The sequence below is a fragment of the Scyliorhinus canicula genome, chromosome 30, assembly GCF_902713615.1.
Source record: "Scyliorhinus canicula chromosome 30, sScyCan1.1, whole genome shotgun sequence".
In the NCBI taxonomy this organism is placed as follows: domain Eukaryota; kingdom Metazoa; phylum Chordata; class Chondrichthyes; order Carcharhiniformes; family Scyliorhinidae; genus Scyliorhinus; species Scyliorhinus canicula.
In genome coordinates this window covers 2714322-2738638 of record NC_052175.1, presented here as the reverse complement: position 1 = coordinate 2738638, position 24317 = coordinate 2714322, and the positions used below count along the sequence as shown (strand labels likewise).

The 24317-nt window shown below is 44.9% G+C and overlaps 1 protein-coding gene across 3 annotated transcripts; it reads right to left on the bottom strand.

Moving 5' to 3' along the window:
* Positions 1 to 10245: 10245 nt before the first annotated feature.
* LOC119958654 (immunoglobulin kappa light chain-like) lies at positions 10246 to 18757 on the bottom strand. 3 transcript variants are annotated; one of them, XM_038787197.1, is made up of 8 exons: positions 18658 to 18757; positions 15769 to 16095; positions 15349 to 15678; positions 12767 to 12868; positions 12638 to 12668; positions 12349 to 12401; positions 11857 to 11906; positions 10246 to 10658 (listed from the first exon to the last, which is right to left on the bottom strand). In XM_038787197.1, the coding sequence occupies exons 1-8, from the start codon at positions 18704 to 18706 to the stop codon at positions 10578 to 10580; spliced, it is 1023 nt and encodes a 340-aa protein (XP_038643125.1). In that variant the 5' UTR covers positions 18707 to 18757; the 3' UTR covers positions 10246 to 10577. The 3 variants fall into 3 exon arrangements, with proteins under 3 accessions (XP_038643125.1, XP_038643124.1, XP_038643126.1); XM_038787196.1 differs by lacking the exon at positions 18658 to 18757 and adding an exon at positions 16401 to 16585; XM_038787198.1 differs by lacking the exon at positions 18658 to 18757 and adding an exon at positions 16348 to 16557.
* Between the last annotated feature and the right edge of the window lie 5560 nt (positions 18758 to 24317).

The following is a 24317-nucleotide window of genomic DNA, read 5'->3' as shown; positions in this document are numbered from 1 at the left end:
GGGCCATTTATTGTAAAAATTGGTCATGTCATATTGCAGCTGTATAGAACCTGAGTTAGGCCACACTTGGAGTATAGTTTACAATTCTGGTCGCCACACTCGCAGAAGGATGTGGAGGCTTTAGCGAGGCTGCAGAAGAGATTTACCAGGACGTTGCCTGGTATGGAGGACATTAGCTATGAGGAGAGTTTCAATAAACTCGGTTTGTTCTCACTGGAAGGACGGAGGTTGTGGGGCGACCTGATAGAGTTCGAAAAATTATGAGGGGCATAAACAGGGTGGCTAGTCACAGGATTATACCTAGGGTATAGGGGTCAATTACTAGGGGGCATAGGTTTAATGTGCGAGGTGCAAGGTTTAGAGGAGATGTACGTGGCAAGCTTTTACACAGAGGGTTGTGGGTGCCTGGAATTCGCTGCCGGAGGAGGTGGTGGAAGCAGGGACGATAGTGACCTTTGAGAGAAATCTTGACAAAAACATCAATAGGATGGTAATAGATGGATCCGGACCCCAGAAGTACAGAATATTTTAGTATCGACAGGCAGCATTTTAGGCACAGGCTTGGGGGGCCGAAAGGCATATTCCTGTGCTGTACTTTTCTTTGTTCTCTATTGTTCTTTGTTATACGTCCCCAGGGTCTGATGAGATCAATTCCAAAATACTGAAGGAGGCAAGCGAGGAAATTGCTGTGGCCTTGACAGAAATCTTTGGATTCTCACTGTATTCAGGTGATGTCCTGGAGCAATGGAGAATAGCCAATGTTGTTCCTTTTTTAAAGAAGGGAAGCGACGATAATCCAGGGAAATAGAGCCCTGTGAGCTCTACGCCAGTGGTCGGGAAGCTCCTGGAGAGAATTTTTCGACATAATCTACTCCATTTGGAAGCAAATGGACGTATTAGCAAGATGCAGCACGGTTTTGTGAAGGGAAGGTCTTGTCTCACTAACTTGATGGAGTTTTTCGAGATAGTCACAAAGATGATTGATGCAGGTCGGGCAGTGGATGTTGTCTATATGTACTTCAGTAAGGCCGTTGACAAGGTCCCTCGTGGCAGACTGGTACAAAAGGTGAGGTCAAACGAGATCAGGGGTGAGCTGGCAAGATGGATACAGAACTGGATCGGTCATAGAAGGCAGACAGTAGCAATGGAAGGGTGCTTTTCTGATTGGAGCGCTGTGGTTAGTGGTGTTCCATAGGGATCAGTGCTGGGACCTTTGCTTTTCGTAATATATAGAATGATTTGCAGGAAAATGTAACTGGTCTGATCAGTAAGTTTGCAGGCGACACAAAGGTTGGTGGAATTGCGGATAGCGATGAGGACTGTCAGAGGATACAGCAGGATTTGGGTCGTTTGTAGGCTTAGGCGGAGAGATTGTAGATGGAGTTTAATCCGGACAAATGTGAGGTACTGTATTTTGTCAGGTCCAATGCAGGCAGTAAATACACAGTGCGCTGCAGCAGCTCATTCCCGAATCAGACCTCTTTATTCCTCATTCAGAACTGTCCAATTGCAGGGGATGGGCAATTGATATCGTCCCCCGTGTGGGAAATCACTCCCTGACCATTATTCCATAATATTGGCATGAGATATTAAATCGAAAAGCCTTGCCTGCCCTTCTGGGCTTTTCAGAAAAACATGTTTTCTGTGAGCGAAAGAGCGGTGTGTGTCTGTCTGTGTGTATGTGTGTGTCTGACATTGGTGTGAGCGTGGGGGAAGAAGGCGTTCGCTCCCGTGTACCAAGATAAATGATTGGCCCTGAACACAGACAAATAAAAGAAGCATGACCTTGGCCATTGACATGCAGTTGATTTTAAGCTCTCACTCTGCCGAAACTTCGTTGTAGCTTTCCGCACATTGCAACATCCACTGTACTGGCATTAGTCCTGACGAGTGTCACTTGCCCTCTTTGTCCTGGTATTGATTCAATTGTTGCCCTCGGCATTTCATTCAAACTGGATTCATTAATGAGAGAATGGGTTATTTTATTGTTTACTCTTGCACACCGTTCTTCATTGGGAATATTGTCTCTTTCCCTGCTACAACAGAAAAACTGCTGAATGATTTTGCCTCTCACAGTTATTGTGTTTCAGGTAGATATGTCCCAGACTCCGCCAATTCAGACTCTCTGACTTTGAACAACCTAAAATATGCGCAGTCACCAGGCTTGTTTGTTAGCGTGTCCGATCTGCTTGAATGAACGGTAGCACCGAGAATCATCCAATGACAAAATACACGGCTTGGTATGGACACATCGACTCTCTGCTCTCTGATTAATGTGGGTGTCCAGGACATTGATTCTGTCATTTATTTGTGAAAAGAAGGAACTCTGAGGGATTCCCTTGGTAGGTGGAAATGGGTCCAATTTGGTCTGCACGGCGAAAACTTGCGATTCCTTCTTAAATAATCAGGAGTCTAGGTACAATTGTGTTCGAACTGAAACTGCCCATCCCAAGAAGCTGTCCAATCAATTCCCTCATTATTACACCAAAGGCTGAAATTGCCTGGATTGTTCCTGTGTTTGGTGAGGAGTTTGGAATCCAATTCCATTACTATCCACTGGAATGTTTACAGGGCGCGATTGGGAGGGTCAAGCCACTCGTTTATTGAATTATTTGTGTGCCATCTCTTTATAATTACGAGTCCCTGTGTCCACGTATCATTATCTGACCAAGATATCTCCAACATCTTGCTCTTTCCATCTTTATGTTTATGAATTGTCAACTCTATCTCTATTTAGAATACACGAGACTGGCGGGAGATAGTGGGATGAGGAATGGAATCTGAGTGTCCTGGCGCCGGCATGGACAAGGTGGTCAAATGGCCTCCTTCTGTAACGTGACTTTTCTACATGTTCAAGAAGTTACTTTGACTTTCCAATGGTGAGATTGAACACTAATTTCCATTTACCACTTTCTCCCTGGATTCTACTTTGATCGTATGGCCACTCTTCAGTAACCGCGCCAATTGAATTATCTTCAGATTTGTAAGCACTACTTTTGTATATCAATGGCCTACTTACGTGTGACGCTGTGTATGTTAATGATCAATCGGCAAAGTTTGAAGTGTGTTTCAAGTGTCTGGGAACATATATATACCAGAAGCTGAGCTTCACAGAGAGAACACCGGCAGAATATTTTAAAAGGGTTAGTCAGTGTTTGTTTTTAATTAGAAACTAAAAGCGTTTGAAATGAAACATAATGCTTCAGATAAGGTATACAAAGGTCTGGAAGACAGTGTTTTAACGGTCAACATGGCATTCTGCTCGTGGTTACCTCAGTGCGAACAACCAAGGTAATCTCACCAGAATTGTCAACACTTCAGGTAAACCCGTTGGTAGACAGCAGACACAGCTCAATAATTTGTTTCCCAATAGAGCTCAGAGGAAAGTTCAGACCATCACCGGTAGTCACTCTTTGAGCTGATGCTTTAGAACCAGCAGAGGGCAGCAGAGCAGAGCTACTGATCAGCTGTTCTGGGGAAATTTGCATACGTGCAGTGCGGTCAGCCTAAGTTGAAGGTGAACCTGCGAAGAAGACCCAAGGAGTTTGAGTAAAGGCAAGCAACCAGCAGAGGGCAGCAGAGCAGAGCTACTGATCAGCTGTTCTGGGGAAATTTGCATACGTGCAGTGCGGTCAGCCTAAGTTGAAGGTGAACCTGCGAAGAAGACCCAAGGAGTTTGAGTAAAGGCAAGCAACCAGCAGAGGGCAGCAGAGCAGAGCTACTGATCAGCTGTTCTGGGGAAATTTGCATACGTGCAGTGCGGTCAGCCTAAGTTGAAGGTGAACCTGCGAAGAAGACCCAAGGAGTTTGAGTAAAGGCAAGCAACCAGCAGAGGGCAGCAGAGCAGAGCTACTGATCAGCTGTTCTGGGGAAATTTGCATACGTGCAGTGCGGTCAGCCTAAGTTGAAGGTGAACCTGCGAAGAAGACCCAAGGAGTTTGAGTAAAGGCAAGCAACCAGCAGAGGGCAGCAGAGCAGAGCTACTGATCAGCTGTTCTGGGGAAATTTGCATACGTGCAGTGCGGTCAGCCTAAGTTGAAGGTGAACCTGCGAAGAAGACCCAAGGAGTTTGAGTAAAGGCAAGCAACCAGCAGAGGGCAGCAGAGCAGAGCTACTGATCAGCTGTTCTGGGGAAATTTGCATACGTGCAGTGCGGTCAGCCTAAGTTGAAGGTGAACCTGCGAAGAAGACCCAAGGAGTTTGAGTAAAGGCAAGCAACCAGCAGAGGGCAGCAGAGCAGAGCTACTGATCAGCTGTTCTGGGGAAATTTGCATACGTGCAGTGCGGTCAGCCTAAGTTGAAGGTGAACCTGCGAAGAAGACCCAAGGAGTTTGAGTAAAGGCAAGCAACCAGCAGAGGGCAGCAGAGCAGAGCTACTGATCAGCTGTTCTGGGGAAATTTGCATACGTGCAGTGCGGTCAGCCTAAGTTGAAGGTGAACCTGCGAAGAAGACCCAAGGAGTTTGAGTAAAGGCAAGCAACCAACAGAGGGCAGCAGAGCAGAGCTACTGATCAGCTGTTCTGGGGAAATTTGCATACGTGCAGTGCGGTCAGCCTAAGTTGAAGGTGAACCTGCGAAGAGGACCCAAGGAGTTTGAGTAAAGGCAAGCAACCAGCAGAGGGCAGCAGAGCAGAGCTACTGATCAGCTGTTCTGGGGAAATTTGCATACGTGCAGTGCGGTCAGCCTAAGTTGAAGGTGAACCTGCGAAGAAGACCCAAGGAGTTTGAGTAAAGGCAAGCAACCAGCAGAGGGCAGCAGAGCAGAGCTACTGATCAGCTGTTCTGGGGAAATTTGCATACGTGCAGTGCGGTCAGCCTAAGTTGAAGGTGAACCTGCGAAGAAGACCCAAGGAGTTTGAGTAAAGGCAAGCAACCAGCAGAGGGCAGCAGAGCAGAGCTACTGATCAGCTGTTCTGGGGAAATTTGCATACGTGCAGTGCGGTCAGCCTAAGTTGAAGGTGGTTTGTGGAGGGGCTGTTGGCAAGTGACAGTTAAACCCGAAACACTTTGTGAGTGTTTCCCACCCTACCTCCTCCTCTAACCAACCCCCCCACCTCACGGTGGTTGGGAAGCGGGAGCAGGGGCCTGTCGTGAAGGTGAGTGAGTGCCTTTAAATTTGTTTACCTTTCAGCGGGATCAGGGTTTGAGGTAATATCAGGTAAGCTCTTCCTTTCTTTTTCTTTTTCTTGTTTTTTTTTTAATCTAGAGGGGATGTCAGGGAAGGCAGTACAATGCTCCTCCTGCAGAATGTTTGAGGTGAGGGACGCCGTCAGTGTCCCTGCTGATTTCATCTGTGGGAAGTGCACCCAACTCCAGCTCCTCAAAAACCGTGTTAGGGACCTGGAGCTTGAGCTGGATGAACTTCGGATCATTCGGGAGGCAGAGGGGGTCATAGATAGGAGCTTCAGGGAAGTAGTTACACCAAAGACTGGAGATAGATGGGTAACTGTAAGAGGGACTGGGAAGAAGCAATCAGTGCAGGGACCCCCTGCGGTCGTTCCCCTGAGTAACAAGTATACCGTTTTGGATACTTGTGGGGGGGACGACTTACCAGGGGTAAGCCATGGGGTACGGGCCTCTGGCACGGAGTCTGTCCCTGTTGCTCAGAAGGGAAGGGGGGAAAGGAGTAGAACATTAGTAATTGGGGACTCAATAGTCAGGGGCACAGATAGGAGATTTTGTGGGAGCGAGAGAGACTCACGTTTGGTATGTTGCCTCCCAGGTGCAAGGGTACGTGATGTCTCGGATCGTGTTTTCCAGGTCCTTAAGGGGGAGGGGGAGCAGCCCCAAGTCGTAGTCCACATTGGCACTAACGACATAGGTAGGAAAGGGGACAAGGATGTCAGGCAGGTCTTTAGGGAGCTAGGATGGAAGCTCAGAGCGAGAACAAACAGAGTTGTTATCTCTGGGTTGTTGCCCGTGCCACGTGATAGTGAGATCAGGAATAGGGAGAGAGAGCAATTAAACACGTGGCTACAGGGATGGTGCAGGCGGGAGGGATTCAGATTTCTGGATAACTGGGGCTCTTTCTGGGGAAGGTGGGACCTCTATAGACAGGATGGTCTACATCTGAACCTGAGGGGCACCAATATCCTGGGGGGGAGATTTGTTAGTACTCTTTGGGGGGGGTTTAAACTAATTCAGCAGGGGCATGGGAACCTGGATTGTAGTTTTGGGGTGCGAGAGATTGAGAGTAGAGGGGTCAGGAGCACAGTTTTGACTTCGCAGGAGGGCGGCAGTGTTCAGGTCTGTGGTTTGAAGTGTGTCTATTTCAATGCCAGGAGTATACGAAATAAGGTAGGGGAACTGGCAGCATGGGTTGGTACCTGGGACTTCGATGTTGTGGCCATTTCAGAGACATGGATAGAGAAGGGACAGGAATGGTTGTTGCAGGTTCCGGGGTTTAGGTGCTTTAGTAAGGTCAGAGAAGGGGGCAAAAGAGGGGGAGGTGTGGCGCTGCTAGTCAAGGACAGTATTACGGTGGTAGAAAGGATGCAAGATGGGGACTCTTCTTCCGAGGTAGTATGGGCTGAGGTTAGAAACAGGAAAGGAGAGGTCACCCTGTTGGGAGTTTTCTATAGGCCACCTAATAGTTCTAGAGATGTAGAGGAAAGGATGGCGAAGATGATTCTGGAAAAGAGCGAAAGTAACAGGGTAGTTGTTATGGGAGACTTTAACTTTCCTAATATTGACTGGAAAAGATATAGTTCGAGTACATTGGATGGGTCGTTCTTTGTACAATGTGTGCAGGAGGGTTTTCTGACACAATATGTTGACAGACCAACAAGAGGTGAGGCCACTTTGGATTTGGTTTTGGGTAATGAACCAGGCCAGGTGTTAGATCTGGAGGTAGTTGAACACTTTGGAGACAGTGACCACAATTCGGTGACCTTTACGTTAGTGATGGAAAGGGATAAGTATACCCCGCAGAGCAAGAGTTATAGCTGGGGGAAGGGCAATTATGATGCCATTAGACATGACTTAGGATGTGTTGGTTGGAGAAGTAGGCTGCAAGGGTTGGGCACACTGGATATGTGGAGCTTGTTCAAGGAACAGCTATTGCATGTTCTTGATAAGTACGTACCAGTCAGGCAGGGAGGAAGGGGTCGAGCGAGGGAACCGTGGTTTACCAAAGAAGTGGAATCTCTTGTTAAGAGGAAGAAGGAGGCCTATGTGAAGATGAGGAGTGAAGTTTCAGTTGGGGCGCTTGAGAGTTACAAGGAAGCGAGGAAGGATCTAAAGAGAGAGCTGAGACGAGCAAGGAGGGGACATGAGAAGTCTTTGGCAGGTAGGATCAAGGAAAACCCAAAAGCTTTCTATAGGTATGTCAGGAATAAAAGAATGACTAGGGTAAGAGTAGGGCCAGTCAAGGACAGTGGTGGGAAGTTGTGTGTGGAGGCTGAGGATATAAGCGAGATACTAAATGAATACTTTTTGTCAGTATTCACTCAAGAAAAAGATAATATTGTGGAGGAGAATGCTGAGACCCAGGCTATTAGAATAGATGGCATTGAGGTGCGTAGGGAAGAAGTGTTGGCAATTCTGGACAAGGTGAAAATAGATAAGTCCCCGGGGCCGGATGGGATTTATCCTAGGATTCTCTGGGAAGCCAGGGAAGAGATTGCTGAGCCTTTGGCTTTGATTTTTAGGTCATCATTGGCTACAGGAATAGTGCCAGAGGACTGGAGGATAGCAAATGTGGTCCCTTTGTTCAAGAAGGGGAGTAGAGATAACCCCGGTAACTATAGGCCGGTGAGCCTAACGTCTGTGGTGGGTAAAGTCTTGGAGAGGATTATAAAAGATACGATTTATAATCATCTAGATAGGAATAATATGATTAGGGATAGTCAGCATGGTTTTGTGAAGGGTAGGTCATGCCTCACAAACCTTATCGTGTTCTTTGAGAAGGTGACTGAACAGGTAGACGAGGGTAGAGCAGTTGATGTGGTGTATATGGATTTCAGTAAAGCGTTTGATAAGGTTCCCCACGGTCGGCTATTGCAGAAAATACGGAGGCTGGGGATTGAGGGTGATTTAGAGATGTGGATCAGAAATTGGCTAGTTGAAAGAAGACAGAGAGTGGTAGTTGATGGGAAATGTTCAGAATGGAGTTCAGTTACGAGTGGCGTACCACAAGGATCTGTTCTGGGGCCGTTGCTGTTTGTCATTTTTATAAATGACCTAGAGGAGGGCGCAGAAGGATGGGTGAGTAAATTTGCAGACGACACTAAAGTCGGTGGAGTTGTAGACAGTGCGGAAGGATGTTGCAGGTTACAGAGGGACATAGATAAGCTGCAGAGCTGGGCCGAGAGGTGGCAAATGGAGTTTAATGTGGAGAAGTGTGAAGTGATTCACTTTGGAAAGAATAACAGGAATGCGGAATATTTGGCTAATGGTAAAATTCTTGGTAGTGTGGATGAGCAGAGGGATCTCGGTGTCCATGTACATAGATCCCTGAAAGTTGCCACCCAGGTTGATAGGGTTGTGAAGAAGGCCTATGGTGTGTTGGCCTTTATTGGTAGAGGGATTGAGTTCCGGAGCCATGAGGTCATGATGCAGCTGTACCAAACTCTGGTACGGCCGCATTTGGAGTATTGCGTACAGTTCTGGTCGCCTCATTATAGGAAGGACGTGGAAGCTTTGGAACGGATGCAGAGGAGATTTACCAGGATGTTGCCTGGTATGGAGGGAAAATCTTATGAGGAAAGGCTGATGGACTTGAGGTTGTTTTCGTTAGAGAGAAGAAGGTTAAGAGGTGACTTAATAGAGGCATACAAAATGATCAGAGGGTTAGATAGGGTGGACAGCGAGAGCCTTCTCCCGCGGATGGAGGTGGCTAGCACGAGGGGACATAGCCTTAAATTGAGGGGTAATAGATATAGGACAGAGGTCAGAGGTGGGTTTTTTACGCAAAGAGTGGTGAGGCCGTGGAATGCCCTACCTGCAACAGTAGTGAACTCGCCAACATTGAGGGCATTTAAAAATTTATTGGATAAGCATATGGATGATAAGGGCATAGTGTAGGTTAGATGGCCTTTAGTTTTTTTTTTTCCATGTCGGTGCAACATCGAGGGCCGAAGGGCCTGTACTGCACTGTATCGTTCTATGTTCTATGTTCTATGTTCTATGCCTGTTGCGTGGAAGAATCGGATCAAGAAATAGTTTGTTCCCAGTACCATGAGCACTGAATCACATAATGTTAATTTAACTTGCTGTTTTTCACAGATATTTAGTGAACTGTCTTATGCGTGTGTGGTATGGATGCATGATATATATTCGCAAAAGTATGAATGGTGGCATGCAGGCAATGTTTATTCTTTTGAAGTGTTTTTACTGCTGTACTGGATGTGAAAACAAATACAATTGTACACTTTTGCATGGGAAATTAAACGCTATTATTATTAATCCTCTACATCATTCGCAATATCGGAAGGCCATTTCCAGCAAGCAACTGTCCATTCGTCCCCTCTGCTCCTGCCGCACTATCTAAATTCACATTAACAATTAGAATGCTGGTGCGCGTTAATTTCAATCATCAAGAGATTGGTTGGGAAATTTCTGGGATATTGATATTGAAAGAGTTTATTTATATCGGCAGATATCCTTGGTGTGACTCAGTGTAACATGCTTGTATCTGCTCATCCGGAGTAATCAGAATGGAGATATGAATTGGAATATCTAGACAGAACAAGAGGAAAGTCCATCGAAATGGAATCAGGCCTTGGCGCTAAGATGATAGACTGAATTCCTAATAATCAGATCAGAACTGGTCCTGACTCAACAAGGAAATCCAGCACTTGTCGAGGGCATAGTTCCAAATCCACCCCTTCTTTCTAAACTTCCACCTCTGACATATTGGTTTCCATCAATACTTCCTGTGTAAAGGAAAGATAGAATCATGGGAAATTTCATACATCACTCCCCACATCTGTTCCTGACTATTCAGGGCCTGTTTAGACCATCTGCCTCGAACGAGAGTTTGTTGATGAAGTTAAACTCACGTCCTGGCTGAGGATATTCATTAAGGGCCCGTCTCCTGAACCTTTGCCACTCGCATGAGGTGTGGCGATCTTTAGGTTTACTCACCACCAATCAGCTCTCCCACCTGGGCCTATTGTTACTTTGATCACTTTCCCCAATTCACATCTCAGCCCGTGAAACGCATCTGAATCCTGCACTGATATTTTCAGCTCAACAGAAATCGCAGATGATATTTTATCAATTATTGGACGTATTGCAACATCGTTTAATGGTCGATTAATTTATTTATATTTACATATCGACATTTGAAATGAAATGTAACTGGAACGATGCAATCATCCGAGTGTTCTTATTGTCACTGGACTTTTCTCGAATTCTGCCATACCTCAGCGAAATCGTTACAGTGGTTATAACAAATGATTCTCAACACTTTATAATCTACACTGAACAAAGGAATCAGTGTTTAGCGCAATGCACGGGGCGAGTTTAGCTGCTTGATAGAGGTCTCCTTGGCTCTATGTTTATTTCCACAAGGCTTCGGGTTGTTCCGCATAACCTGTCTCCTCCAGGATTCATCAAGGAAAAACTGTCAATTCTTATCTGCGACCTGCCTTCTTTTTTGATCTCTTTTCCAATGCGGCCAAATCCAGAGAGGCGTAGAGAGGTCCGCCCTGAGACTGGGAAATATATGAAGCATTGACATTCAAAAATAGTGAACATAGATGACAACTTATTCCGAAAAGAATTCGACTTCAAAAAAGTGACAGAATGAGATAACTAAGAAGGGTACCATTCGGTCCATTCAATCCGTACTGCCTCCTTGAAAGTGCTAGTCAGTTAGTGCAATCCTCTGTTTAACATTCCACATATCTTCAACAATTCTCCTCCCTTCAAACATTTCACAGATTCCCTTTTGAAAACCACTGTTCAATCATCCTCCAGTGCCCTCTATATCTATCAGCGAGGATGCTGCTTCATGTTTATCTGCACTAATTGTATGCACAAATGATCTGTGATAGAGCAGTGAAATTTGAAAGTAAATTAAAGCAAACAGCGTCAATGTATAACCAGACAACGGGGTCAATGTAACTGTTATTTTTATTCCATATATTTATTGTTAAAGAGCGAATCGGATGATCATGTTTCCCCGTCTGTTATCTGTAAGGTCCGGCAGATAAATCCATATCCAGACAAAATAAAGAGACTTCCACCGATGAAACACAGAGACGGTGGGGGGGGGGGGGGGGGTGCGCACATCCAGAGGCCATTTAGACCATGCTGTCAGTGCTTAAATAAACGAACTTGAAATATAAAGCACACTGGCCATTCTTATCACACTGCCCATCTCCCGATCCTTTGCTTTAAACGTTCCAGCATTTTAAGTGAAGATCCAGGCACCTTATGAAATGTTTCTCCCTCAAGCACCAAATCAGGTAGCACAATCCACGCTACTCTTAATTTGCGCCTTACACGGCTCTGCAAGACTCTGGTCGTTTGACAGCAACGTTTCAAAATTCTCGTCAATGCTTTCAATGTATGTCATTCGGCAGCCCGTTCGGAATCAATAGGGTCCCCAGAACATGCATTTCATAACGGCCCAGTGAATGTATTTAATTTGGATGTTTGTTGAGGGATTTGATGTCAATGCTGGACTCCGAGAGCTTCCTGCTCCCCAATCCCAACACAACCCCTCGCTCATCCACTCCTCCCTCGCAGAGGAATATTTTCTGATTTTAGTTAAAGCGACGAGTTTAATTTGAAACAAGTGAATGTGCGCTGCCAACCGCGTGAAACATTGAGCGTGGGATGGGCTGCATATTATTCCAAAAGTCAGCAATTATCTGGGCAGCTTGACAACATATTATTTGCACTTACCCGTAACGCACCGTCATGTAATTTTTGTGTCTGTACTTGGCGGTGGTTGCCTAGGTATCAAAGAATGCAATATGAATTTAAATATTATGTTCTTCCGACGAATAGATATTCAGCTCGAGACAGGCGAAGACAATGACGAATCAACGAGCCAATGGCCTCAATGCATCAATTTACCCTAATTGTCAATGGGAGTCAATGCCAAAGCTTTATAAATAGGCGAGTGTTCCCCCAATAGATAAACGGCCCCTCAATGCATCAATTGCCAGTTAATACGTCAATGGAGCCCAATTCGCCAACGGATGGACAATCGCGGCTGTCATGTGTCCATTGCCCACCTGGTATATTGCCGGCAGAATTAAAAATCAATAATTGGCTGTTTTCGGGCTCCATGAGGTGATTGAAGAATATTTTGATGGAGGGAGGTCCACTTATCAATCGGTGAATTCCCGCCATTTGATATTTAATCTGTGCCAATGTTTCAATGGAACTTACCTGTTTGTCGCTCATTCCGCCCCTGTCTTTGTTTTGTCTCTCTCAAACTAAAACTGAAAAAGGACAAGAAGAATTCTGAAAGTGTTAGGTCATCCAAATCCTGGCCCAGGTCCCAGAAAAAGATGTGAAAATCATTAATTGTACAGCAGTTTTAGATTCATCTTCAAATATAGAACAGAATGTCAACAGGAAACATTGAAGTCAGAGTTGGGTTGGAACTGGACTTCACACAATACTGAACACAAAGAGAGTGTTCGTGATGTACTTTGCAAATGTCTCAGTTACTTACTTTTCATTTTGGCTTTCGTTGTCCCATTTTCCTGAAACAAGAAACGACAATTAGCAAAATAACACCAAGAGAAGGGAATGACATTGGATAGACAATCACGGCATATCCCTCATGAACAGAATTCCTCACCTGCTCTGCCGCCTTTACAAATCCAAATAGAAAGTAGAATCAACAAGAGAACCAGAACCACCAGGACAGTGATGAAAGCGGGAAGGGCCCGACTGCACCATCCTGCAGAGACAAAACAATTAGAATCTGCTTCTCTGTCACATCCTTATCTCCTGGGATTCTCTGCTGGGAAAATGAACTCAGTTAAAAAGTCGGAACCTGTACCTTGGGAGTGAAAGAGGGAAAGTAAAGCCCAGGGAACTGATAGCAAAACGTGAAATGGAATCATAGAATTTACACTACAGAAGGAGTCCATTCGGCCAATCGAGTTTTCATCGGCCCTCGGAAATAGCACCCTTCACCCTGTCCCCATAACCCAGTAACCCCACCTAAACATTTTGGACACGATGGACAATTTCGAACGGTCAATCCACCTAACTGCACATCTTTTTAACTGTGGGAGGAAACCGGAGCGCCCGGTGGAAACCCACGCAGACACGGGGAGTGCGTGCAAACTCCGCACATACACAACCCTGGAACCGAAACTGGGACCCTGGAGCTGTGAAGCAACAGTGCTCACCACTGTGCTGCCGTGCCGTCATTTGATTTCGTTCTCGTGAAGTGTTTTGGAAAATTAACTATATTAAAGGTATTGGAAACATCTCCGAATAAGACAATGGCAAGAGTATTCGAGTGCACAATGTTAGGCCATGGATATCAATTATCTGATAGACCTGTCAGTGTTGTACCACACTGGCAATGCATCAGTATGATGTAAACAGCACCCTGATATCATAGTGAAAAACTGAGCCAGTGAATGATGCTGCCCTTTGTCCTTGTGTCAACTCTGAAAGTTCTATACAAATTGGGTTAATCTCCCACAGCTTTCCCTCATAGACCTGCACATTGCTCCCCATTAAATATTTCTGCAAAGCCCCTTCTGAAAGTAGCTATTAAATATGATTTTGCCCCGTCTGCCGGACAACAATAACTCTCTGTGTAAATCGCACTCTCCATACATCCCCAGCCCTTTGCTGATTATCTTTAATCCGTGACCCCTTGATTGCTCACCTCCTGCCATTGGACACTATTTCTATTAGTTACTTCATCAAAATGTTCTGGTGTTGATTGCCGACTCGATCATTTCTCCTCTTAACCCTCTCTTCCGCAAGGAGACGATTACAAGCTTCTCCAGTCTCTCCACATTAACTGAAGACGCCAGTTCCTAACAAATCTCGTCGGCTCTCCCGATAGACTTGTGACTCCCTCCCATAAAAAGCTGTGTCCAGCTGATCACAATCCAGTGAACGTGAGCAGCCAGCCCCCTTGCTTTTAGTCTCGATTCATCAATTTAAAAATTGAATGATTCAGTCTGTCTTACAGCATTAAGTTACCTTCCCAATACCATCTCCAAACATTACTGAATCAGATAATGATTGCAGCACAGGAGGATGCCATGCAGCCCACCAACTCTCTGCTACCTCTCTGCAGCAACAACCCGCTTAATTCCACTCGCCTACAATTTCCCTTCTCGCTACTCATTTTTCCATTTCTCACCATTTTCCAGATCCCTTTCGAAAGCCAAGATTGAACTGCTTCAACCCCACTATCAGGCAGTGTATTGAAAATATGAACTTTCAGTGTTCAGAAGGGTTCTCCATCATGTTGCAGTTCATTACTTTCCCAATCACAGAACTTTTGTGCCTCCTAGCCCGCCATCCTTCTGTCACTGATTACAGATTTTCACTCTGTACTCTGCCCAGATCCCTCCTGATCTGTAAACGTCACTGTCACATATCTGGTCAAAGTTCTCTTCTCGAAGCAGAACACTGTCGGTAATGCATGTGAATTTATTTTCCCATCCGTGACACCAATCCCGTGAATCTTTTCTGCACAGCCTCTAATACATTCTCAATACAGTCTGGTGCCCAGATTGGACGTAATACTCCAGTTGATGCTGAACCAGAGTTCTGTTAACGTGCATCACAGCTCCCTTATTACTCTACTTTCTGCCTTATTGCTAATGTTTGGAGCTATTCATGCATTAGTAATCGCCCTGCCACTGTCAATGGTTTGTGACAATAAAGCTCTGACTCGCCTGCCCAAGTAAAGTCTGTGTGATACACTTGGGATACATTCTGAAAATGACATTTCTGTGAAGAATTAGGCCCAGAGTTTAATGTTCTAAAACATTACAGGACTCAGGAAGCAGGATTAAACCAATGAAGCAGATATTACGCGGATGATAGGTTCTGGAAAATGAGATTCAGAGAAAATAAATGAATGTCTCAGAAAACAAGTCATTCCTAGACAAAAATTTCCACTTTTGTCTGGTTTCTGTTTCTGAAGTTCATCCAGCGGAGAACTGATCACAAGTCAATTCCAAAGCCGACTGCGTAAAAAAGGTGGTGGATGCAGAATCAATAACTTCGGAAAGGAAAACCAGATTCTAGTTTCAAGGGAAAATATGACGAAGCTATCTGGATAAATATTGGAAAGCCTTTGTTTTTATTTAACAGGCTTCAGAGTCTTAGCTTCGAGCTAATCATTCTTATTGATTTTAACTTGAATTCAAACCATCATTGTGAAGATCGTCAACTCACCTGTCCTTGTTTCTGCTGCTTTGGGGAACAACACGCTCTTTGTCGAATTTTTGTTGGGAGACCCCAATTGAACAATACAAGTACAGAGATCGCCGTTTCTCCACATATCCATCGACACCATGATCTGGCTGGTGATGCTGTAGGTCTCGTCCTCCTCCAGTGTACCGGGATCGCACGATCCCTCGGTTACAAGGCCGGAAATATTCCAGAAAATAGCAATCCGGTTTGAAGAAAGTCCACTGACCAAACACACCAAGGGGACGGTTTCCCTGGAATTCCCCTCCTCCTGTGGCACAAATATCAGCACCGCCGTCTTATTGGTGGAACTGTCTGGACACAGATTGAGACATGGTCAACGATTGATTCACACAAAATGATAATACGGTGCATGATCAGAATTAATTTCAATTGTTCTCTTACCTCCAACCAGTAGTGTAGCAGCTTTCTGGAGTGGTGCATAGCTAGCTTTCTGAACACAGTAGTAGGAACCCGAATCATTCGCCTGGACATTGCGGATTTCCAGAATCAGTATATTTTTGCTGTTGCCTTTTTTAGAAATGAACTTACCACCCGCCCCGTTAGAGGATGAAATGTCGATTGCTTTCGGTGCTTCACCCACTCCTTGTTTATACCAGCCATAGCGAGACACCACTTCCACTTCGTAAATGTAATGACAGGTTAATTCCACGATCTGCCCGACTTCAGCTGTCATTGCGAAGGGGATGTGAGACAGAGCGGACTCGGAATCTGTAACCAGAGATATTATTGTTTCGTCATCAATGATTATTTAGAGATTGGAAACATCCGCTTTGAAACGCTTGAGCTGTAATAAAAGAACAATCTCATTGTTGTTTTACAGCGTTTTTGGTGAGATTTATTCTTGATTTTATTTCTGCTTCGGTTTATAGGAGGAGGCAGTAAACACATTGGCACAATCTGATGAAATCCCTTCACCTGATAACTGGTCACAGTTTTAGTTCAAGAAACACACATTCTCACATTTTACTGAACGAAGGTAATTCCGGTTAAATTTCCCACCGCCGCTTGCTCACCGTACCCCCTCAGCACCAGGAAAATGAGTATCAGGGGAAAAGTTTCCTTCGCCATCTTGAGCCGGAGACTACTCCCCATTTTCGCTCTCACTCGCTTGTTGCTGCGGCCGGAGTGACCACAGACTGACCCGAGCTCAGGGCCAGATCCGGTGGAAACGATGACGATCTGTTCTCTGGAAAGTATGACACCATTCTGTGAGCGGTGTCTTAGTGAATATGACGATCATTTGCACTGCCGTCACCGCCTGTGTGTCCCAGCTGACAAGAAACAGAAGACCTCACAACAATCTGATTGGCTGTAGTTCAGAGGCGGGGCGAAATAATAACTGCAGGTATCTATGCTGAATATTGAAGTTAGTAATTAACTCAAGTTTACCCATCCCAGATTGTCATTGGCATGATGTTGCTGATATAATTTATAAGGCATCTACCAGGTCGTCTGTCAGCCTTGTCTTCGCCAGTTAAACAATTCACAGCCTGTTCCTCATTTCTAGTTATTTATGACATTTCGACCCTGCTCTCATTCTTGTTAATCGTGTTTGCTCCTTTGCCAATATCCTTTTTGTAGTTTGGCGTGTGGGCAGTAATTTGCAGTTAGTCCCAGTATTCCACACAAGGACCAAAGTATAAAAACAATTCAACAGAATTAGAATCATTTTCTTCTGTAGCCTTCTGTGTGTTTTTCTACTGAATATCACCAACAAGATCATGAAAATGGGCGTTGCTTTCGGATCATTCACAGATCGAATAAACCAATCTTTTGAGTAGCGTCAGGGACAAACCAGAACCTTGGGCGTCTCGTCAACCTGTTTGTATTTCGATTCTGAGCCGCGTTCACACTCGCACATTCTGATGTTGATTCAGTGGCTTCTTTAAACAACATTTCGAGCAGAAATGACTTGCTTTCCGCGTTGCCAATGGGTTATGTTAAAAGAATTTCCCCTTTGGGTAAAATAGTAGACAGCATTATTAATCGATGAACACGGAGGTTACTCGAGTTAATTTAGCCTGCATGCCATCTGTTCGTAAATCCGCGAATAAAGGTTTCTGGTGGTCGACATACCCAATACAATGCCCCACAGTTTCCTAAAGATATGCCTTAGGAAATATTTGGAAACCATTATCAGTGGATATTCAATACATGCCGGGCAGAGTACATTTCTTAGAAGCTGCAGTAAGGAAAGACATTAGAGGAGAGAAATTAAGAGATAGTGATTGAAAGTTGTCCCATGTACCTTTTTGTAAATACAAATATTTGCATTGACCTTCTGATGAAAGCAAGAGGTCACCAATTTATTCTCGTTCGTTCATAGGATGTGATGATCGCTGGTCAGTGCGGCATTAATTGTCCTTCCCTAAATGTCTCTACATTATGAGAGGGATAGACAGGGTGGAAACCCAGAGTCTCTTTTCCAAGGGTGGACGTATGGTGCTGGTTTAGCCCATGGCTAAACAGCTGGCTTTTCAAGCAGACCAAGGCAGGCCAGCAGCACGGTTCAATTCCCGTACCAGCCTCCCCGAACAGGTTCCGGAATGTGGTGACTAGGGGCTTCTCACATTAAATTCATTGAAGCCTCCTTGTGACATTAAGCGATTTTCATTTAATTTCATTTCAATTACAAGAGGCCACAGGTGCAAGGTGAGAGGAGATATGTTCAATGGCGATGTGCGGGTAAGTTTATCATGCAGAGAGCGGTGTGTGCCTGGAACGCGCGGCGAGAGGATGTGGTGAAATCAGGCACATCAACATCATTTAAGATGCATCTGGATGGGCAGATGAAGAGGGGGAAATAGAGGAATACGAGTAAGGGCAGCATATTTTTTTTAGGCCTTCATGATCAGAACATGCGTGGAGGGCCGAAGGGCCAGTTCCGATGATGTATTTTTAATTGTTCTTTTGGAAGGAGATCAGGGGCTGGTTTGTTCACCACTGTAGTCCATGGCGTGTCGGCACACGAACCTTTAGGCTCGTTTGTCCAGGCGTTTGATCCACGGACAGTAAAGAAATGGCGATAAAGTCCCAGGCCAGTGTGCGGTTTGGAGGACAATCGGGGTCTTGTTCCCATCTCCCTTCGTGTATTGCCGTGTTCTATGTGTGCCGATATTACAAAGTGCGATCCCAGTGAGACGCTCATGAATACATTGTGCAATTGTGAATAAAGTTGGGAATCAGTTAATTTTGTTAAAATCTCTGACAGGGGAATAGGAAATCGGTATAACATTAATTAACACACTGTTAATGAGCATGATTGTATACCAGCCTGTTCTCTGTTTAGTTGAATCCACGCTGGGCGGTAACCCCGCATGCTGTCTACAGTTTCACATTGACTGCCAGTGTGTGACCTCTGAACGCAGTTCGGTGGATGAAGCGCCTCAACTGTAAAAACAGGAAAACCACAGAGAGCTTTTGGCTCGAACATCATTTTCCATCTCAAGCAGAGTGGTCACAATCTCGGGCACTGATATCCAGACCTCAATGCGCTTTGCAAAGCTCCAAATGGGCTGTGGGCGAGGCATTTTACACGCTCACAGCAAACAGGTGCGGTCACAGACAATGCGCCTCGTTGTTGCTCGACCGGTTCTCTGCTGCAAGATTTACTCCCCCGCTACTTCGCATTGGAAGGTCAAGCATTTCTGCAGAAAAGGTGAAGCTCTGAGTATAGTTAATTTCACAACTCATGATGCCAGTGATTCCTGTAAACAGACTCTTCACAACAACCTGAATCTATCTCATTCTTTTCTTCCACCTTCCATTCCTGACCAGTCTGCTGAGGATTCCATGACTTCAGTTCATGAGGGGTCTTTCACAGAATTTTTGCACGGATTTTCCTGCTTTGTGTTCAGAATTGAGTCATAAGAAAATAAGAACATAAGAACTAGGAGCAGGAGTGGGCCATCTGGCACCTCGAGCCTGCTCCGCCATTCAATGAGATGATGGCTGATCTTTTGTGGACTCAGCTCCACTTTCCGGCCCGAACATCATAACCCTTAATCTCTTTATTCTTCAAAAAACTATCTATCTTTACCTTAAAAACATGTAATGAGGGAGCCTCAACTACTTCACTGGGCAAGGAATTCCATAGATTCACAACCCTTTGGGTGAAGAAGTTCCTCCTAAACTCAGTCCTAAACTCAGTCATGTTTCCTCTGAGAATTTCCCATAAAGAATCATTTGACCCAGCAGCAGCTTCTAATTGTTTGTCTCTGTCAGGATTGAGCATTTTATCCTTTGCCGATACTGCCTCGTGATCCAGCCGAGAATATTCACCCTCATTTGGATTTGGAATTCATATTGCGGCTGATCGGGTGACTATGGATGCTTAACACCGATATTTTAATGAAGTTTTTTTATTGTCCATTGTTAAAAGTACTGATTGCATTTATTATTTCAGAAATCCGAATGAACAGTTCCCACAGTGAAAAGCCAGTGAGTGAAGGGCAGCACGGTAGCATGGTGGTTAGCATAAATGCTTCACAGCTCCAGGTAAGAGGTTCGGTTCCCGGCTGCGTCACTGTCTGTGCGGAGTCTGCACGTCCTCCCCGTGTGTGCGTGGGTTTCCTCCGGTTGCTCCGGTTTCCTCCCACAGTTCAAAGATGTGCGGGTTAGGTGGATTGGCCATGCTAAATTGCCCGTAGTGTCCTAAAAAGTAAGGTTAAGGAGGGGGTTGTTGGGTTACGGGTGTAGGGTGGATATGTGGGTTTGAGTAGTGTGATCATTGCTCGGCACAACATCGAGGGCCGAATGTACTGTTCTATGTTCTAAGTGTTTTTTAAAGCTCATCACTGACATCAGTATGTAAATAGTCCAACTTGGGAAGGGGCCATATTGGACCTGGTATTGGGGAATGATCCCGGCCATTTGGTTGAAGTTCAGTCGGTGATTACTTTGGGACAAGCGATCACAATTCCGTAAGATTTAGAATACTCATGGACAAAGAGCAGAATGGTCCTAAAGGAAGAGTGCTAAATTTGAGAAATGGCAAGTATCAGAAATTCGGCAGGAGCAAGGGAATGTAGATTGGGATCAGCTGTTTAAGGGTAAATCCACATTTGAAATGTGGGACTCTTTTAAGGAAAGGTTGATTAGAGTGCAGGAAAGACATGTCCCTGTGAAAATGTGGATAGAAATGCCAAGATTAGGGAACATTGATGACGGGTGGAATTGTGAGACTAGCTCAGATGAAAAAGGAAGCATACGTAAGATCGAGGTGACTCAAAACTGATGAAGCTTTGGCGGAATATCGGGAAAGTAGGACAAATCTCAAACGCGCAATAAAGAGGGCTAAAACGGATCATGTAATATATTTGGCTAACAGGGTTAAGGAAAATCCCAAAGCTTTTTATTCGTATATAAGGAGCAAAAGGGTAACTAGAGAATGGATTGGCCCACTCAAAGACAAAAGAAGAAATTGATGCGTGGAGTTAGAGGAAATGGTTGAGATTCTTAATGAGTACTTTGCATCGGTATTCATCCAGGGACATGACGGATGTTGAGTTTAGGGATGGATGTTTAAATATTCTAGGTCGTCGCCATAAGGAAGGGCGCAGTTTTGGGTATTTTAAAACGCATTAAGGTGGACAAGTTCCCAGGTTCTGATGGTATTTATCCCAGGTTACAGAGGGAAGCGAGGGACGAAATAGCTGGGGCCTTAAAATATATATTTGCAGTATTCTTGAGCACCGGTGAGGTCCCGGAGGACTGGAGAATTGTTAATTTACATAGAATTTACATATAATTTACAGTGCAGAAGGAGGCCATTCGGCCCATCGAGTCAGCATTGGCTCTTGGAAAGAGCACCCTAACCAAGGTCAACACCTCCACCCTATCCCCATAACCCAGCAACCCCACCTAACACTAAGGGCAATTTTGGACACTAAGGGCAATTTAGCATGGCCAATCCACCTAACCTGCACATCTTTGGACTGTGGGAGGAAACCGAAGCACCCGGAGGAAACCCACGCACACACGGGGAGGATGCGCAGACTCCGCACAGACAGTGACCCAAGCCAGAGTCGAACCTGGGACCCTGGAGCTATGAAGCAATTATGCTATCCACCATGCTACCGTGCTGCCCTTAATGTTGTCCTTTTGTTGAAGAAAGGTAGCATGGAAAATCCAGGGAATTAAAGACCTGTGTGCTTTACGTCAGTGATAGGCAACCTGTTGGAGAAGATACTGACGGATAAGATCTATTCACATTTGGAAGAAAATAGACTTATCAGTGATAGTGATAGGCAGCATGGTTTGGTGCCGGGAAGGCCATGTCTTTCAAACCTAATAGAATTATTTGCATTAGTGACAAAGTTAATTGATGAGGGGCTGGTTTAGCTCACTGAGCTAAATCGCTGGCTTTTAAAGCAGACCAAGCAAGCCAGCAGCACGGTTCGATTCCCGTATCAGCCTCCCCGGACAGGCGGAATTTGGCGACTAGGGGCTTTTCACAGTAACTTCATTGAAGCCTTCTCGTGACAATAAGCAATTTTCATGTTCATTTTCTTCACATGGACTTCAGTAAGGCGTTTGAAAAGGTTTCCCATGGCAGATTGATGGAAAAAGTGAAATAGTATGGAGTTCAGGGCGTACTGGCTGGATGGATAAATAACTGGCTGGGCAACAGGAGGAGAGAATAGTGGTGGAAGGGAGTATCTCAAAATGGAGAAGCGTGACTAATGGTGTTCCACAGGGATCCGTGCTCGGACCACTGTTGTTTTTTGAAATACATAAATGATCTGGACGAAGGTATAGGTGGTCTGATTAGAAAGTTTGCAGATGATATTAAGATTGGTGGAGTTGCAGATAGTGTGGGGGTCTGTCAGACAATACAGCAAAATATAGATAGATTGGCGAGTTGGGCAGAGAAATGGCATATGGAGATCAATCCAGGCAAATGCGCGGTGATATATTTTGGAAGATCCATTTCCAGAGCGGACTATACGGTCAATGGATGAGTCCTGGGGAGAATTGATGTGTAGAGAGATCTGGGAGTTCAGGCCGATTGTACCCTGAAGGCCGATAGACTGGTCAAGAAGGCATACAGCATGTTTGCCTTCATAGGACGGGGTATTGAGAACAAGAGTCGGCAGGTCATGTTACATTTGTGTAGGAATTTGGTTCGGCCACATTTGGAACATTGCATGCAGTTCTGGGCGCCACATTACCAGAAGAATGTGGATGCTTGAGAGAGGGTGCACAGAAGGTTCACCAGGTATTGCCAGGAATAGAGGGTGCTTGCTATGAAGAGAGGTTGAGTGGATTAGGATTATTTAAATTGGAAAGACGGAGGTTGAGGGGGGAATTGAGTGAAGTCTACAAAATTATGAGAGGTATGGGCAAGATGGACAACAACATGCTTGTATCAAGAGTGGGCGTGTCAATTACAAAGGGTCACGATTTAAAGCTGAGAGGGGAAAAGTTTAAGGGAGATGCAAGTGGAAAGTGTTTTACGCAGAGGGTGGTGGGTGCCGGGAACGCTTTCCCAGCGGAGGTGGCAGAGGCGGGCGCAATAGCGTCATTTAAGATGCATCTAGACAGATATATGAACAGGCAGGGAACAGAGGGAAGTAGATGTTTGGAAAACAGGCGACAGTTTTACATAAATGATCTGGATCGGCGCAGGCTGGGAGGGCGAAGGGCCTGTTCCTGTGCTCTAATTTTCTTTGTTTTTGTTATTTGTATTCTCACTGTATTTATAGCTGTTTCAGAAACTAGGTCATTCCCAAAGCTATTTCCATGGTATTGATGCTTTAATATTTCGCACATTCATGATTTATTCTGAGATGAATTAATAATTCAGATTGTCTTTACTTCACTGAGCAGAGACAAAATGGCCATAGCAAATTGCAACACGAAGAGACAATTCGGACACTCGAGCCTGCTCTGCTATTCAACAAGATCATAGCTGAACTGATTGTTGATCTTATCTTCATCCTCCTGTCTGCATCCCTACAATCCTGGACTCCATTGTTACTTCAAGCCACTCTAATTCAGTCTTGACAATATTCAATGACACCACCCCAACTTCGCTGTGGGAATGGGAATTTCAAACACCAGTGAGCCACTGAATGAAGACATTCATCCTCGTCCCCCACTTGCTGCGGAAACTGTGTTCCCTCCTTCTATATTCCCTCACCAGTGAACGCGTCTTTCCAATATTTACTGTGGTAATAGTTTGGGAATTCCATCTGTTTTAAGGACAAAAATACGAGGAAGGAGCAGGAATCTGCTCTTCCTCTAGACTCTGCTCCACTGTTTAATCAGACCATGTCTGATTGGATAGTAACCTCAGTTCTGTATAAGGCCTGCTCCCAATCACCTCTAGACTCCCTGCTTACCAAGAATATATCAATCTCTGCCTTAAAAAGTTTCAAAGATACTCCTTCAACCGCCTTTGAAAGGAAGGAAGTTATCAAGACTCACTACCCTGGCAGAGTAAACAAAAAACTCCTAATTCTTTCAAACGGACGACCAATTATTTTTAATCAGTGACCCCCCCCCCCCCCCCCCCAATTATAGATTCTCCTCCAAGAGAGAACACCTTCTCCTCAACCATCCTTTCAATACCCTTCTGGATCTGATATGTTTAAATCAAGTCGCCTCTTTCTCTTTAAACTCCAGTGGATATGATACATATGACCATTCCAACTTCCCCTCATGGGACGCATTCCGGTTATTATTCTGATACATTTCTGTGAATGACTTTCAACACATTTACATCCTTCCTTAATTAAAGTGACTAATGTTGTCCACAGTACTCCAAATGTAGCCTGGCTCGTACAACTGAAGTGTAAACTCCCTTTTTTATTGAATGCTCTCTCAGTAAATGAAAATTTTCTGTTAGATTTCACAATGACTTGCTGTGCCTGCACTCTGTGATTCATGCGCTGGGATTCCCAGATGTATCGCACCTCAGAGATTTG

Coding starts and splice junctions, on each gene's coding strand:
- LOC119958654 (XM_038787196.1), bottom strand. CDS start 16,479: ATGGGGAGTAGTCTCCGGCTCAAGATGGCGAAGGAAACTTTTCCCCTG. Junction 15,679..15,768: donor TGCTACACTACTGGTTGGAG/GTAAGAGAACAA, acceptor ATCTGTGTCCAG/ACAGTTCCACCAATAAGACG. Junction 10,659..11,856: donor TACATGACGGTGCGTTACGG/GTAAGTGCAAAT, acceptor TATATTTCCCAG/TCTCAGGGCGGACCTCTCTA.